The 17,432-nt window shown below is 43.4% G+C and overlaps 1 protein-coding gene across 1 annotated transcript in view; it reads right to left on the bottom strand.

Moving 5' to 3' along the window:
* Positions 1–14,027: 14,027 nt before the first annotated feature.
* Positions 14,028–17,432, bottom strand: part of SIAH3 (siah E3 ubiquitin protein ligase family member 3) — a 67,033-nt gene continuing 63,628 nt past the window's right edge. The window contains exon 2 of the mRNA XM_016205391.2: positions 14,028–14,919. Within this exon, the coding sequence (XP_016060877.1) occupies positions 14,251–14,919 (669 nt within the window). The 3' untranslated portion in view covers positions 14,028–14,250. The remainder of the gene's footprint in view (positions 14,920–17,432) is intronic.

Below are 17,432 nucleotides of genomic sequence, written 5' to 3' on the forward strand. Positions count from 1 at the left end.
ACAAAATTTGTTGAATTAATAAAAACAATATCAAGATTTTTTTCCCCCTCAAGGATTTTAAAAGGCATCTAGTCCAGTGTTCCTGGTACACATCATTGCCACTTTATTATTATGAGTTGAATCTAGGCATTGGTTGGCCTTCCAGTAAAACAAAGATAACCTAGTTAAAGGATACATTGGCAATTTAATTATTGTTTTCCAATGATGAGGCCAAAGGATCAGAGTCAGAGGAGGCTTCTGTTGGGCTAAGTTACTTTGAGAAGCCAGTGGGCAGATTGCAGACATCACTCCTTCATTTGGACATGGACAAAAAAATGTGATTTTTAAAAAAAGGTCATCGGTGCGGCACCAGGATGGAAACCTTTATAGGGTTGAGTTGTGAGATTAAAATACTTAGAGGCTGATCTTCAGAGCTCACTCAAAGGCACCACAGACCTGAGCCCCTCCCTCTGTGCCTGCTGTAGAAAAATTTATCTAATTCTATTTTACATCTCCCACCTGCTGGGCTTATTACTTTGATTTTCTACTATTCATGCAATTGTTTAGTACAGCTGAATCAAGCTGACATTTTGATAATAAACTCTAGGATGGGGCAGGCTTTCAAATTTGGTATCTTTTTCCCTAATCTGGTTTCCATTGATTCCGAGAGTTGTTGGAACAGCAGTGGCTCTTTTGCAATTCCCAGGCAGGGACTAAAAACACTCTCTTTGTACAGAGATGACTTAGATTTCTCCACAGCTTCCTCTCCTGTGACAGCTCAGGAAGCATAAATGGGTTGGGGGATGGGGCGTGTGTCCAATGGAAATGTTTTGTAATTTCAAAGCAACCAAACAAAATAGATCCTTCAGAATGGTTTTATTTTCTGGGATGACATGGTCGTGGGCACACAATCTCCTCTTCCTTAACCTGAGTCTGTAGCTTTTCGCATTACCTCATCACTAGCAGAAAATAGGATTTCTCACATACAGATGGTGAAGAGAGAAGAAGCTAGCCTGAACATTAGGTAGAAATTACTTGTCAAGTTTGATCAATTCAGAGAAAATCCAAATCCCCTTTGAAAAAGCACAGTTGATATGGGAAGATTAGTGGAGATGTCCTTATAGGTCCATTGTTTGGCTAAATTGTCTGCATATGCAGCATATACGCGAAATGAATGAAACATTTGCATCTAAATGGTCCATAAATAATTTGATTCTGCTCCAGACAGGGCAATAAACAAGCCCCCTTCCCCCAGTTGGACTTGTGAGGTGTGTGTGAGTGTGGACTCCTTTCTTACTGCTTTGACTGTGCTATTATTTGCCAAGGCACTGGGGAAGGAGTGCATGAATCCATTAACGAGAACGAATCTCCATTATAAACTGAGATTTGAGTGAGTTGGCAGAGAAATCTTTCATAATATGCAGGGTTTGGCCTTTAGTTCTCTGGGCAAAAATTTTATAAAAGAAATTAGAAATCAAAGTTGCTGCCACCAAAGCAAGTCTGTTTTGTACATTGGGGACAGTGCGAGGTGTTAATTACCATCTGCTTGCTGCTTTTTATGGGAGCTTTAAGTACCTATGCCTCCCATCCAGCACCTTGATGGATATTTATAGCATGCATTTGGATGTGGGGCCCGTGATCTACTTTCGAATTCATGCTCTGAGGACTTCAGCTACTAAGTGGACACATCTCGGTATTAGGATCACCCTGATCTTCCCTCCATGTCCAAACCGATGAGTTCCAGCTCTTAATTTGGAAGGCAGGGAGCTTAGCCATGGCACTGACAGTTGCCAGTTTGCATATGCAGTTATGTCATGCCTGTTATGTCAAAACTGTGACTTTTTATGGCCTCCTTTCATGAGACTTGTGATGTTCTGTTCTTTTAAAGGCTCCAAGGGGAGGGTATACCTTGATTTAAGAAAGCTCAATCTCTTAAATCCAGCTTCTGGTGAAAGAAATATAGAAGAACAATTATTCACTTTGCAAAAGGATTCACAATAGGATTCCTAAAGTAATAAATAGTATATGTGGCACTTAGTGTGTGATTTAGCTCATTTTTCAGAATGAATCTATTGGCAGAATGCAGTCTACTTAAAGGGTTTCAGTGCTTCTTCGGAATATACGCAGCTTGTTCCCAAGCCCACACCAGCACGGGTACAATCCAGAACTCAGAGGATAATCTCAGTGGTGCCTGTGTCTACTCCCTAGTTTTGTCCCTGGTACTCCAAGCCTCTCATTCTTTACTATGACAGCATAGCTTAGCTTGCTAGCTCTGGCTCCAATTCCCTTTCAGGTTGCCTTTCTGAGCAAAGAGCTAGAAAGCTAAGACGTATATTTCTATTTTCCCTGGCATTTAGGACTCTTGGTATAATTTAGAGGTTTGATCTTCTGGCAAGCACAGTGACAGGGAGGAAAAATACTGTGCCTTCTACCCTACTGAGTTCTTAGCTAAGAACCCTGTAATAGTAGATTAATAAGAGAAAAATAAACAGAAGTTTATTAACATGCATACCTTATGCATACATGGAGATGCCCAGAAAAAATAAGTAACTTTCCAAGGTGGCTTAGAATTTAGGATTAAATAAAAGAGGAAGGGGACACAGGCCTCCTAAGAAAGAGTAAATGATTTTAAGGAAAAGCGAATGGGTCCTTAGAAGAATAGATGGGAGGTAGGACAGTTTGTGACAAAATTTGTCTGAGTGTGGCGTCGACTTGTAGTCTCCTCTCCCGTGACGTCAATCTTCCCTGGTTGATGAAATCACCAGGGAGGGATCTATGATAGTTGTGTTCCTTCTGGAGGGTCTGTCTTTAGGCAGATAAGGGAAGTTCAAGAAAACCTCTCTCTGCATTTGCTGATTTTTAAGTGCCTACAACTCAACATAATCAATATACCAAAGTGACATATTTTGGGGTGACATGTCCTGAATTTCAACAATCACATTTTGGGGTGGCATGTCCTGAACTTCAACAGTCATATTTTGGGGTGGCATGCCCTGCTACCCTTCCCTGTCCTGAGGCAGCTGGGGCAGAGTTTCTGACCCTAGAGCCTGGTCCCTAGGTATTGAGCAGCACCAGGCCGCAGCAGTGCCATTTCTGCTAGAAGAGTTCTGTGCTGTAGCTGGGTGTTGTCCCTCGCTGCTGTCCCTGGCTGTGTGACTCTCTGGCCCTCCTGTGAACTTCCTAATTTATTTTTTGCTTAACTAACTGAAGTAGATTTTATTGTCCACAACTAAAAATCTTGACTGACATACTCCCTTCCCCGTGTGTCCTGAATGGTTCACATTCAGGGCTGCTGTGTATAGCTGTGCAGATTGTGCTGCACAGCCTCATAGGGCACCTTTTACGTGGGCTGAACAACTCTTTCCCAATTGCTGTCCTCTTGAAAGGCTGTTTTCTGTCCCTGAGCTTTGCTTCTTCCACTGCCTTGGTTTGGGCCTCACTTCACAGCTTATTAGTAGCCACCCAAGTACGAAGAGAGAATTTTCCACAAAGATCACAACTCTTTCAGCCCACACGACCTTCTGCAAGAGATTAAACCACGTTTAAGCTATACTTTCTTCTGTCTAGACACTTAGAATAAAATTTCCAGGGCTAGGTGTTTTAATCATGCGTTTTATTTTCTATATTCTATGATAATGCTTTCACATCTTGGGGTCCTGAGGAACTAACTGGGAAGGGACTGCCCCTTCCAAAGTTAGCTAGCTAATTCCTAGAGATGGCAAACAGCTTGCTTCGAGCATGCCTTTCATATGCAAACCAACCAATCCCGAATTCATACCCCAACCCTCCTCCTTTTATCAGGCTTCTGAGGTCCAGAACACCATTCCTGCCCTAAATCACCTCAGAGTTGAGTGTGGGACAAATTAGAGACCATCTTTGTGGCCTAGAGCCCACTGAAATGATTCAAATACACATGAAAACCCCCACAATAGAAGCTTTTGCCATTGACTCTTTCCCCTCACTGCCCCCACCTCCTGACCAACCCTGCTTCCTGTGTGACCCTGTGGCATGGCTTATCCTCCTTCCTCTTGGGAATTGTAATAAACTTTTCTTTCAAAGGCAGTTGTCTTTGTGCCTCTTCTTACCACACTTGATTAAATCAAATCCTGGGTACATCTTAAAACACTGGGAAAGAAGATATTTGAGCAGCGCCACAGAGTGTCATATTACAGTCTTTTTTCTCTTAGGATGAACTGGATTTCCCAAGACAGAGCCCTTGTCTTCACTTGCCTTGTTTTCACTGTCTTCTGCTTCAGGGAAGTTATTCACAGAATTCTCCATTGGTGCACTCCCCCTCATTGTTATAATTAAGCCTTAATGATGAAGTTATGGGAGGTCACTGACTCTTGGACTCAAAGTCCCCTTCATTATTTAGGTCAGAGAACATAGGGGCTATCACAAAGAGAAAGGCTCTCTGTGGCCTTCTAGAATCTCTAGCTCCTCTAGAATCTTGGAGGTGAACACATAGATTGAGATTCTAACAGGACTCTAACTTCATTCTCCTATTTGGTAGAAAGCTCAGAATACCTGTGTAGTTTATTGTTGCTCTAACAAGTCCCTAAACAATTACAGAATTTTAGAGTGACAAAGGACCCTGGGATTATTCTTTTCATTACTCATTCCTTCTTCACTTAACCTTCTTCCCCTTGAATGAATCCCTTCTATCATTTCCAACATTTGATCATCCCATTGAATCTGTGTGAATGTTAATTGTTTTGTGTTCCAGTGCTGGAGTTGGCAAATCCAGTCTGCTGCCTACTTTAGTAAATAAAGTTTTATTGAAACACAGTCACACTCATTCATTTAGATATCGTCTCTGACTGTTTTCACACTACTATAGAAAGTGTTTGGCAACCCTTGTTCTAGCAAATAAAATGGGCTGGTAGTCTTGGGCATTATTACAATTTCCTCAGGGACAATCTAAAGTTCTTCTATGAAGTATTCTTTATATCAATTGCCAACAAGCTCCTCATCAAACCATGTCAGTTAATCATTTCATTAACTCTGTATTATGTAAGGCTGTATTACATAAGCCTTAATCCTGATGTCATGGACATCAAGATTGCTGTTGATAGACAATTGTCCATGACTCTCTCATGTGTCTACACACATAAGCATGAACAACTAATTTGCTTCAGAACTATCTTTTCAGTAATTGTTACTATAAGCATGGAGACGGGGACTCTTTTTAGAGCAAATTTATTTACATTTCTGTATAGTGAAGATGAGGTATTCCCTTCCCAGAAAGATTGGCTTACATTCCAAGGTAAAAACAAAAAAAATTTCTCTCCCTAGAGGAGAGGGTAAGTAGGTTTGCTAGCAACCCCATATAAGATTAGAGTCTCCTAATCTCAGGGTTTCTCTCCTGCAATGCAGCCCCCCAACACTGTGCACAGGTAAAGCCTGGCTCTCACTACCTCATCCTATTGGAATTGGGACTCAGGGAACTTGCACCAAATGGTCTTATTGTACCCTGGCCAGGTGGCTTAGATGGTTGGAGCACCCTCCTGTACACCAAAACATTGTGGCTTTGATTCCCAGTCAGGGCAGATTCCTAGGTTGTTGGTTAGATTCCTGGATGGGGCACATGAGGGATGCAACAGATCAATGTTTCTCTTTCACATAGATGTTTCTTTCTCTCTCTTTTCCTCTCTTTCTAAAAATTAATGATAATAATAAAAAATCCTTGTGTGAGGATTTAATAATGTTCCTATTGCTGTAAATAATAAGCTAAGTACATTTGACCTTATTGTCTTCTTACTGGCCAAGTCCAACCTCAGCTACTGGGCTGCTGCTTAGGAACTGCTGGGTGCTTGACAGTTGCTTGATGCCTGTGTAAGCACATTTGCTTTGTCTCCCCAAGTACACTGAGAAGTTCTTTAGGGGAGGGGACCAGAACTCCTCTGCCCTTTGTATTCCTCAGCAACCCCAACATACAGTAGGCATTCAATAAAATTTTGTCACTCAAAATACCCTTTCCTGAAGCATTCTTCGTAGTGGCACACAGAGACTTGGGACTATTTCTAAATTGCCATGACTTCCTTCTGCCCAAGTGCCCTTGAGACTTGGGGATCTAAAGCAATTCTGGTCTTGTTTTAAAGCAGAGGCAAGTTCCGGTTCACCATTATCCACCCAGAAAACAAGCCCAGCATGAATGTGGCTGTGGGGCCTAAGGAAAATGGTCCTACCAGCCCCGAAGCCAGAGGTAATTGAACATACTCTTGGTTCCCCAGATTGGGGACAGAGTTAGCAAGGGGGAACCCTCCCTCCTGAGTGACTGCTCAAAGAATCAACTTGCATCCACAATAAAACGAATATACTTTATGGACTCTTTCCTCCTAGGTTTGCCAGATTCAGCAAATAAATACACAGGACACCCAATTTAATTTGAATTTCAGGTAAACAAGAAACCCTTTTGTAGTATAACTATATCCCAAAATTTTCACAAGATATACTAACATTTTTTGTTGTTCTTGTTTATCTGAAATTCAAATTGAACTGGGTGCCCAGTATTGTGTTAAACAGGACTGTTCTCTGCTTTCTCCCCTCCAGAGCCCATTTCCCAGTTGAGTCTCACCCACAGGGCATGGCCTCTTCTTTAATCCAGTCCCAGCAGTACTGGCTTTTCTGATTCTTCTTTTCTACAGAGCACCCTTCCTGGGGTGGTCGGGGCAGAGCTGGATGTTTAGGAAATGGACACAGACTTTCAGGAGAACTTCCTTGAGTTTCACTGATGGGCCTAGACCTTATGTCATGGTTTGCGGGAAGCAGGGCCATGAGGTAGGTGGTGAGCTCACCTTTGAATGATCTGGAAGTACTTTGATGTATTGAGGTGCCGAATGTCCTGTTTAATTGTGTTTTATTTTCAAATCTGTAATTCTCAGAATTGTCTGTCAAGTCAGATCTGAAAATCAAGAAACGTCTATCTCTTGTGTGTTAATGAAATTTGAATTGGAACCCAGGAAGAGGCAGAAAGAATAAAAAATTCAATTATCTCCTAGCTAGGTGGTAATCCATGCCCCAACTTTGATCCTTAACAACTGCTTTTCCCACCGGCCCCCTTGCAGAGGGTGTGCAGAGTATATCTTGTCTACTTCTAGGCTGATAAGAAACTAGGTTGGTGATTTCCTCCTCTCTTACCCCATAGGCAAGGCTTACGTGGGGCTTAGCTCTGAGCTGCTGGGGAAAGTGGCCTGATAATTCACAATCCCCACGGAGAGAGCTGAAACATGACCCCTGCTCAGGCATTCTAGGGTGATTTGCAGGGGAACAAATGCCTCCCTGGGGAGTTGGTAGATAAGTCCCTGTCAGGGCCAGGGGCAGAGATTGAAATATAAATTATCATCCCTACCTGGCTGGGATTTGCGGGATGAGCCCCTGCTGTGCTCACAGGAAAGATTTATTCAGTCCCTTCAGTGGCACTGGGCTGCGGGTTTGTCACTATGTGACACTCAGCACTGAGGACATTCCACACTGGCCTCTGTCAGCCAGCCCTGGTAACGGGTTGTGTCTGAAGAGCTCCAGCATCCTGCCTGCCGCTGCCCTCCACCTCCAGCCCCAAATGTCGGAGGAAGAGAGTTCTCTCTGCTGCTTGGTTGTAGGGAACCCCTGCTCAGCTCCTTTCTGCTATTCGTTTTGGACTCTATTTCCTGCGTCTTCATCGGACTGTAACTGTGGCCACTTCCATCACCTCCTTTCCCGCCTTCCTCCCTCTTGCAGAAGGACCAGCTCTCTTTTTCATTTGACTTCATCTATTCCTTTGTTTTCTGTCGCCCCTTTTCTCACCAGCATGCTCAGCTCTGGATTTGAGAATCTAATGGTCAGCCTAACACACCCGCAGCACAATCCCGTGGGGAGAGTGTTAAAAATCAGAATCCCAATACCTCTCTGGACCTCCTGAATCAGAATTTTGGGTTCTGGGGACCAGAAATCAAATACTCTGGATAATTCTTAAGTACACTAAAATTTGGGAACTAAAACTCTAGATTTCAGAGTGGAGCCTGGACTGGGCCACCCTCCCTACCAAACTTCAGGAGGTCAGTTTCTCCCTTCCTTCAGTGGAGTCTCTCTGGAGCACTGGCGACCTCCACTGCACATCTTTGAGGGTATTTTGAAGGGAAGAGCAAATATCTGGGGCACTGTTGGGTGCAGGATTGTCCCAAGAGAGGGTATGGCCAGAAAACTAACCTGGCTCATGAATATTCATGCTGGTCATTTGTCAGCATTGATCACTCAGATCAATTCAAGGCATTCTCTATAAGCCTTCGTGAGAGCAGGAGACAGGCTCTGGGAATAAAAGGTTGGGAAGAAGATGGAGGTTAGAATGAATTGACAGGCAATAGGATTAGAACTCTTGCTCAATCCCTATCTTTCCAGTAAGTAACAGTAGCCTGAAATTAAAGAATTAAACCATGAAGGCTCCCTTGACAACTGATCTGATAGGCCCAGAAGTAAATTTCAGGGACACCGTCTTCTGGCAGAGGCAGGGGACAGCTGAGATAAGGGGCACAGGGAGGAAGGGGGGCTGGAGCAATAGCCCGTTTCTTTCTTTGCAATCCAGTGAGAGAGGCTTGGTACTTCTCAGGGCAGCACCACATGCTGAAATAGTATTGGGAGCAAATTAGTTGCTCAGGCTTTTATTCACCTCCAGTAGCACTTTCTTTCCTACATTCAATTATAACTTTAAAGTGGAGGCAAAAATGAAAAGGGGAGGAAGATAATGAAACATCAGTCAAATGTGGCAGCCGGCAAATTTCTGATAATTGTACTTTCCCTCGTAGCGTTTCATTTCTATTCCCTCATGTTGCACAGTAGCCTGTGGGGAGAACAAACCCCCAACAATAACATAGAACAACTCCAAAGGGTTCAAGGAAACGATATCAAATGCAATTTAATGATGTTTTACATGGGAGACAGGGTAGAGAGAAAGTACCATTCTCAGTTTGCTTCTTGTCTTTAACAGCATAAGAAAGCCTAGAAATTGTATATACATCAATTTAGGCTGATAAAATGATTCTCGATTACCTTTCTCTTTATTTCAATACCTTAAAAAGAAAGGATAGAAAGGGGAGGGGAGTATTTATAGTACAGCATTCAAGGTAAAATATTTTCATACAATATAGGAAAAGGCAAACTCTAACCCATGTAGGTAACCCATGTGACAGCCTGATTTAGGGTGGGGTGGGAGAGGGGGGAGAAATCAATGTTTATCTACAACTCATCTCTTGGACCTCTTTTCATTATTTTTCTTGACTGGCCATTCTCCAGTTTAACACAACAGAGAACTCAACCAATTTTCAAAGGAAAATTTTGAACAAATAACCTGATGGTTTAACAATCTACTAGGAGACTCTGCTCTTATTCTTGATGTTATTTATAGCTGAACTTTAATATATTTATAGCTGAAATTGGATCCAAGTGGAAACTTCAACAAGCTTCACCTCTTTTATGTCTTACATTGAAACCACTGGCATCAGAATAACTGATTCACTTTTGAGCTTGGAGATTTCACCTGCTTCAAGGAACTCAGCCTACAGTTTCCTGTGACTTTTATCCTAGTGGAACCATGCTCTTAATTTAGAAAAAGTATTGCTCTCAGTAGGCTATGAACTGTGAACAGGGTCCTTGTCTGATTGCAATGAAGTGAAGTAGCCAGAGTAGCAAGGTAAGTGCTGGGCTCTGTTCTTCATGTGACTCTTCTCTTGACTCACTCCCATTCTGCCCCCTCAACTTTGTGCTATGTAAGGGTCCTACTTTTGTGGTCACCCATTTTATATGGAGTTTGAAACCACTGCTCTCTGTGCCCTTCTCATGTGTTGGATATTTTCAATCTTTCATTTCAAAGTAAAATATTTCTTCAGATTAAGTTTTGGTCTACATGTAAAGATAAGAAAGATGACCTATAAGAACAAGTAACAGGGGATGCCAGTGTTGTAGAGCTTGGTTTTACTTTTTGGATTGGGATGGCCAATAGGCTGGTTTGTGGAGCCATGATTTTTCTATGAAAGTCATCAGATAAAATTTCCCACACTAACAGCAATAGAGAAGGGTCTGGAGTAGGGCAGGGAATGCTCTTGAAACAGCTTAGAAGCCTCAGAGTATCTTCTCTAGAACAGTTTTTATTTTATCAACAATTTGCTGTTTCACTGGCTTGGTTATGAACTGTGTCCCTGTCAGTGTGGCCACTATGATCTTCCTAAAGTCTTCATTTAAAGTCCCCACCCCACTGTGTGAATTAGAGACTTCTAGGTAGTAGTGTGCTGGCTACTGTTTAATGACTGGCTCTCTGAGAGGAAGAAGTCTAGTCTATAGCACTTGCCAATTTCCTTGAAATCATGGTCAATTTCAAGCTATGTCACTAAACATAGAGTTGGGAGATGTGCTGTAGGGCGTCATTATATAGTATGCTCACCATACAGATATGATAGATGAAAATAACCTCTAGAGCACAGAAAATAAAAAAGTAGTGAAATAGGAAGTGATGAGATTTGAGTATTATCTTTGTTTTATAACTTATTTAATTCTAAATTTATGTAATTTACTTTTTAATAATGGCTGTGTTTAACATTTGTTTCTCAAATTTAAAAATTTAACAACTGGTATACAAGCCACCTTTAGCACATCATTCTGTCTTGGTCTGGGAAAAGAGAAAGGGAGAAATAAAAGGACATATTTAGTACTAAAGTACTAAAAGGCGTCTATGCCATTCAGACTTAAGATTGATCCTTTTGAGCTTTGGGTTCATGAATTTATTGAAATGACATAGTTGATATTGGTCAGAAGACTGGACATTGGAGCTAGACATGCTTGGTTTCAGGCCCAGCTCTACCATTTGCCAGCTGTGCGACCTTAAACAAGTGTTTAACCTCTCTTAGCTTAGGTTTCTTGTGAGTACAATAATGTACTTGCTTCATAAGGTTGTTATGGGAATTAAATGAGATAATAATATACTCTAAGCAGTTGGCCCACTGGGTCACATAGTAAACCCTCAATAAATGGTAGCCATAAGTATTATCATTATTAACCTGATCTATTTCTAAAATGTCCACAGTAGCTGTAGTGATGGGATCTATCTCAGATGCAAGATCATGCAGAAGACAATCTTCTTTGTGTGGTCTGATCTTCATTTCTGCAACAACCATTTATGTAGGGTCAGCAGCAGGGGCAGAAATGTCCTTCTCCCCACACCTTTTGAAAAAATTGTCCTCACAGATGCCTAAAGTTCAATTACTGGTAACTTACTTCTTGCTGTTAAGTGCTGCTGTCTCCCTAGGCCTACTTTTAAAATTCAAATGCTCCTTAGAGGGTGAGTCATTAAATCAGCACCTGGATGGAAATGAGGCAACCAGGTCCCAGGGCTCTGCACAGGACAGACTCTGGGAAATCTAAGAATGAGGAGCCTGGAGTAAGTGATGGGATACATGAGGGTTCCCACATGCTCCCTGCTCCCTCTTCCAGGTTCACCAGTTCTTCAAGCTGAGATGTCTCTAAAGGCAAACCTCTTTCCCTGCTTCCCCAAGTACCCCAGGACCAAGACCCAGCTGACCCTCAGGCCCACAGTCCACCGATGAGGTGGGGAACATTGCTGAATATTTTGGGTCAGTCTTCCTATTAAAGGAAAGCCAAGTTTGAGGTTCCTTTACCAGGTTCTAGTCATGGTCCCAAACACTTGATGTGTGACTTTGGAAAGGTCATTTCATGTCTTTGAACTTTTAATTTTTAGTATATTGAGGATGCTGATGAAGATTAACCTGAGACTCAAATGAGGGAACGCTTTGCAATGTAGAGCTCAATGCAATGTGCTTTGTTGGTACAATCTCTGTCCTTCTTCATTGCTTTCAGTTGGCTCCTTTTGCTTCCATTCTTAACATGTGAATATGGAGAGAAGGCCTTCTTGGCAGTACCATAGATGGACAAAAATAACACATTTTTACTCTTTATTCTAAAGTTTTCCAGGTACTAAAACTATCAGTTCCTTTCTAGGATCACTTATTCATAATAGTCTTGTGAGCAATAACAATAGTGTGAAGTTACTCCCGGTTTGGCTCAGGTAACTTGGCACAAGAAGGCAGAGGCGATGTTTGAGGGAGTCCCAAAGCTCTGTGGACACTAATTATGTTCTTATTGAGGTTTTTGTTTATTTATCTGGGCACCTGATACTACACAAATGCTATTAAAGTGGTTGAGTACCAGAAACCAGGGGAGGAACTGTGGCTTCCAGAGGGAACAGACTTGCAGCCAAGGAGGCCTTAGTTTCCAGGTGAGAGCCTAGAGATAAAGCAAGGGGCCAGGTGAGCCAGTCTCTCCCAATGATGAGTTAACTGGCCCCAGCTTGTTCCTGACCATTCATGTGGCCTGAGGGGTAAAGCTGCTGCCCTGGTAGGATGTTCTGACTGTGTTAAGAGAAAGGAGGTTGCAACCTGACATTTGCCTCTGTCAGTGACACAATACTTATTGGCCCCCTTAAGGCTGTAACAGAAGAAAACCTCAGCCCCAGGGTCCCAGTAATCACTATGTGACTAGAGGAGGCTTAGTTATTAAATCTTCTATTGATTGGCACCACCCTTTGGTGCTTAGGGTGTGGGTTGGTGGCACAGGTGGCTAGAGGATTACCTGGTCACTAAGGGAAGGGTGTTGTGTTTCAGGGTTGATTATTTTTGGTGGGTTAAAGACTGCTAATGGCCAGCCAGGGCAAACTGCCTGAAACTAAGTACTCAGTTGGAGGCCTGCCAGGATCCAGCCAAGGTGGCTGGGTTGAGGGATTGGAGCAGAGATAAATATTTGGTTGGCGAAAAGCCCACTCAGTTCTAATGAGCACTGTGTGGGGCCTGGGTGCCATGCTTCTTCAGCAACTGAAGAGTGGCCAAGGGGAGAACAAAAATGACAAAGAGGAGGGAGAAGAGGGCCTATGAGGAAGCTTACAGATATTCAACCTTGAACAGAAGAGACAACGTTGACTAAACATGCTATTTTCTTCAAATATATGAGAGATTTCCACAGATGTTGACAAATTGTTCTGACAACTAAATAAGAGAAAGCCATGTATGTAGAGGCAACATGATTTTCATTCACACTGCAACAGGGTGCCAAGTGCATACTTGACCAGCAATAACATATGTGTACTGAATGGGGCCCTTGGAGCACTTTAGAAAGTAAAGAAAGGACAGAGGACCCTCCCCGGTGGATGAGGCACTGCTTCAGTCCTCCAGGTCAGAGGATCTGGGCACAGGCTCCAAGTTCCTTATGTTTGATGGTGAGTCCTGGTTCTGGTTTATAAGGTACCAAGAGCACAGTGGGTTCTTTGCATGATACAAAAGTGCTCCATACTAGATTGATGGATTTATAATTTGATAATAAAACTCTCTGAGGAGAAAACACCCTCCCAGAGGTGGGAGATTAATTTTATCCTTTGTTTTTTCAGCTGCTTCTCTTTCCCCACATCTTTCCCATCATTTTGTATTACTTGCTCAAAGGAAGGCAAAAGAGATTCTCAAGAAAGCACCAAAAATGTGAGGACTTTGATTCCAGAGCAGGAAAAGATGGCACAGGCTGCGAGCAAGCCCACGGCAACCTGCCCAAAGAGGGTTCAATGTCTGCCCCCTTCCCTGAACCCTGGGATCAACCAGAGGCTCATTGTGTGGTGGCGCCTTCAGCCTGGTGCCCTGGCCTTCCAAGGAGACACCATCTCCTTACATCCAGCAGCAGAGCTCTGACCCTAAGGTTCCTGGGAAGGTGCCAGAGTTGGTTCTTGGTCTGAAACGTATCTCTGAGCTGGCCAGGTCCCCTTCCCAACATGCTGCTCTCACACACTTCAGAGTTAGCTTGCCCTGAAATAGACTGAAAAGAGAAGGAAGAAACAGTTTGGATACCAAGTCTATTTTCAACCCCAATAGTCTGCTTTGTGGTCGCGGTGGCTTTTGCTCATTTTGAAAGCCAGGGAGAAGGGAATTGAGGGTTGTGGCTAATAACCATTCTGATTGAGTCTAATTTAAAATGTTCTATAAAACTATTCCAACTAATCAGGACAAACATCACACAAAGATCTTGAATCACAGGATGTTTACATAATATAATGTCCAAGGCAGACAAATACTAGATACCACTGAGTACCTGAGACAAAAAGAAAAGAAAGAAGGGAAGAAGAAAGAAAAGGAGGGAGGGAAGGAGAAGAACAAAAAGGAGTGCGGAGTCCTGGAATTTGGAGATCCAAAGGGCACAGGCAGTTTCTTGGTGGAGGGGTTGCTGTGTGTGAGCCTCTGGTGGCCTCTTGCTTCACATCTGGGCTTCTGAGGAGCAGACCTCCGTTGCAGTGATAGCAATTCCAATGGCAAGGCTGCCGTTGTCAGAGAAGAGCTGGGCCAGCGAGGTGTTGAGGATAAGACAGTCTCCGTCAGTGATCACCGAGTCCACACACTCAAGGACAGACCTGGGGGTGGCCTCCCATTTGAGACGCCGATGGTTTCTGTTGAGCTCCAGGCGGTAGGTGAAGCAGTCGGCCTGGGTGGGGGTCCCAATCAACATCATAGTGGCAAAGAACTGGGGATGCCCTTCATGTCTCTCCTGTTTCCTAAGCACCAGCAGAAAGTGGTGGCCGAGGCAAGAGTGCATGATGATCCAGTCAGCAGGGGCAGGCAGGTGCATGTCCGTGGCCAGGAAGACTATCTCAGCTCCCTGAAGGATATCCACCCTGTGCATCTGCCGCAGGTGGGGCACCACCACCTCCAGGTGGCCTTCCCACTGGCAGGAGAACAAGGGGCACATGCAGGGTGTCACCTGAGTGGCATGCAGCTCTGCCTCTTGGTGGTGAAGGTGGTGAGGGTGGGCATGGTGGCGGAGGTGGTGGTGGGAACGGTGGTGGCGGTGGTGGTGGCTGAGGTGATGATGGGGACAGCTGCTTTGCTCTGGCGCACTCTGAGTGACGGTGCGACAGTTGGACACATACTGTAGGACAAAGAGAAGAATGTTAGTGGGGGTGAGGTCAATCTCCCAGCCTGGCTGAGACTCCCTTGGTGTTTAAAGTGTTAAAAGCAGTGTCTTCAGTGAAGGTAGAGAAAACTTTATTTCTTAAAAAATGAGAATTGCTGGACTGTTTCCAAAGTGGCAGCACCATTTTACACTCCCATCAGCATGTATGAAGGTTCCAATTTCTCTGAATTCTTGCCAACACTTGTTATTATCTGTTTTGACAAATATTTTTGAGACAAAATTGTTTTGAATGTTTTGCCAAATTTAGATGCTGAAACATTGTAAATCCTTTCTGTCATTTCATTTCAGAACCTAAATTTACCCAATTAAAAATTAGAAGGTCTTTCAAAAAATTCTATAAGAAGAGATTTTCCAAATCTAATGGAACATTTTTTTGAAGTCTAAAAAGAAAAATGAGAGACACAGTGAATGCTTTGGGTGGTTCAGATTGTGCAAACTCAGTCCAAGAAAATGCAATATTTATGCCTTTCTGATTCTTTAATAAGATACTCAACCAAATAGGAAATTTCTCCCTGAACACACAGTATGATGGCCATTAGTTGTACAGAACTAAAAAAAAAATTTTTTTTCTTTTTTGATACTGTCCATATTTAAATGCAGGCACTGGAGGTCAATGGATTATTCCTCCCTATTTTATCATTGCTGTTATTTTTAAAACACAATTTTAGTAAGTGCCCATTTGTCTTTTCAGTGCTGTCAGGGCTTGTGCTGTTTTGAGTGACCTTTTCATGGATTCTAAGGCAACTGGTGGGACACAGAGCTGGTTATATGCAATAGAGCCAAGGTTCCCAGAGAGGAAACTTCACCTGGGACTCCTGGGACTTTGTCCCACCAGGCACATTTCTGCTCTGAGCCAGGCTCACTGCTCTGGAGCAGCTTCCCAGGGCCTCATCACCAGGCAGTCTCCACCCTGAGACTCTCCTAAGGTTTTGTTCCTCATAGCAGTGTCCCCACAAATGCCCTTAAAAACACCAGGAGCTGTGATGGTACCTTCTGATCAGGTATCAGTAAACATTTATTGAGCACCTGCTATGGCCAGACCCTGAGGGTGCTAGGAGTACAGCCACGAGCAAAATAAATACCATGTTTCTTGGCGTGGGTAGTACAGACATGAGTATGTGTATAATAACTGTGGTTTTCACAAGGGTCCTCCTTATGACACAAGGACTGTGATTCATATTTTTCAGATGAAGAAACAGGCTTCCTGTAGTAATGCCTGAGGTTACAAAGCTGATAATTGAAAGACTGGGACTCATTTTCACACCTCCTAACTCTGAGCACAGCAGCATCCACCCCCTTCCCAGTTATTATTCCCTCCTCCAGCTCCCTCCTCCATACCTTGAGTTCTTTTTTCAATTTTTTTTTAATTAATTAGCCTGCAGGATCTAGGCTGTTCAGAGGAGGCAGCAGCTCTGCAGTGCTCCAGGAAGGAGGCTATCACATGGCAGCCTTGCTCTGGGCTGCCCTCAGGGAGAGAGTGTCCCTTCCACCCTACCTCCCCAAGTCCTTGCTAGACTTCAGGTGCTTTTGGGCACTTGCCTCCTAACCTGACTTTGCTGTATAGAGGAGAGGGCAAAGGTCTCTTTCACACTCACCACCACTGCTGCCAGAGTTTCTATCTCCCTGGGCTCAGAGTGTGGCTAATAGCTGAGGTCTGGCTAACTTCCCTTTCATTAGGGCATGCAGTGGACACACACACACACACACACACACACACACACACACACACACACACACACACACACGGTGGATGGGATGTCACCCTGGTGGTGGAGGTGACCTGCAGGCAAGTGGGGGCCAGACTGGCTCTGTTCTCAAGTTGTTGGCCCAGCTGCCAGTTTCTGCGTCTCCCTCTGCGAATGCCACAGACCCAGAGAGTGAGCTACAGTAGCTCCTGCCTGTCTCTGGATGGCAGCTACTGAGCATTCTGCTGTTGCCCAACCTGAACACCCACCAGCCCATGAAGGAACAGGCTGTGTCCCAGAATCCTGCTAACACTTACCCATTAGTGTTAAATATAGGGAAGGAAACCAGTATATAGCATTTACTAAATATTAGGTCCTGTGGAAAGTAGGTATTATTTGCATAATTACTACATTTAATTTTTCATAGAAAAGATCAATTTCCTTTTTTAGAAAAAATAAAATTAAATCTGGCTTAGTTCTGCCAGACAGAGAAAGACAAATACCATATGATATCACTTATATGTGGAATCTAAAGAACAAAATAAATGAGCACACAAAATTGAAACAGATTTATAGATACAGAGAACAAACTTATGGATGCCAGAGAGAAGTGTTGGGGGGTGGGGTAAAATAGGTGGTGGAATTAAGAAGGCCTAAATGGTTACAAAACAGGCAGGGGGGTGTAAGGTAAAGAATAGGGAATATAGCCCTGGCCGATGTGGCTTGGTTGAGCATTGTTGCATGCACTGAAAGGTTGCTGGTTCAATTCCCAGTCAGGGCACA

The sequence above is a fragment of the Miniopterus natalensis genome, chromosome 2 (assembly GCF_054644295.1).
Source record: "Miniopterus natalensis isolate mMinNat1 chromosome 2, mMinNat1.hap1, whole genome shotgun sequence".
NCBI lineage: Eukaryota > Metazoa > Chordata > Mammalia > Chiroptera > Miniopteridae > Miniopterus > Miniopterus natalensis.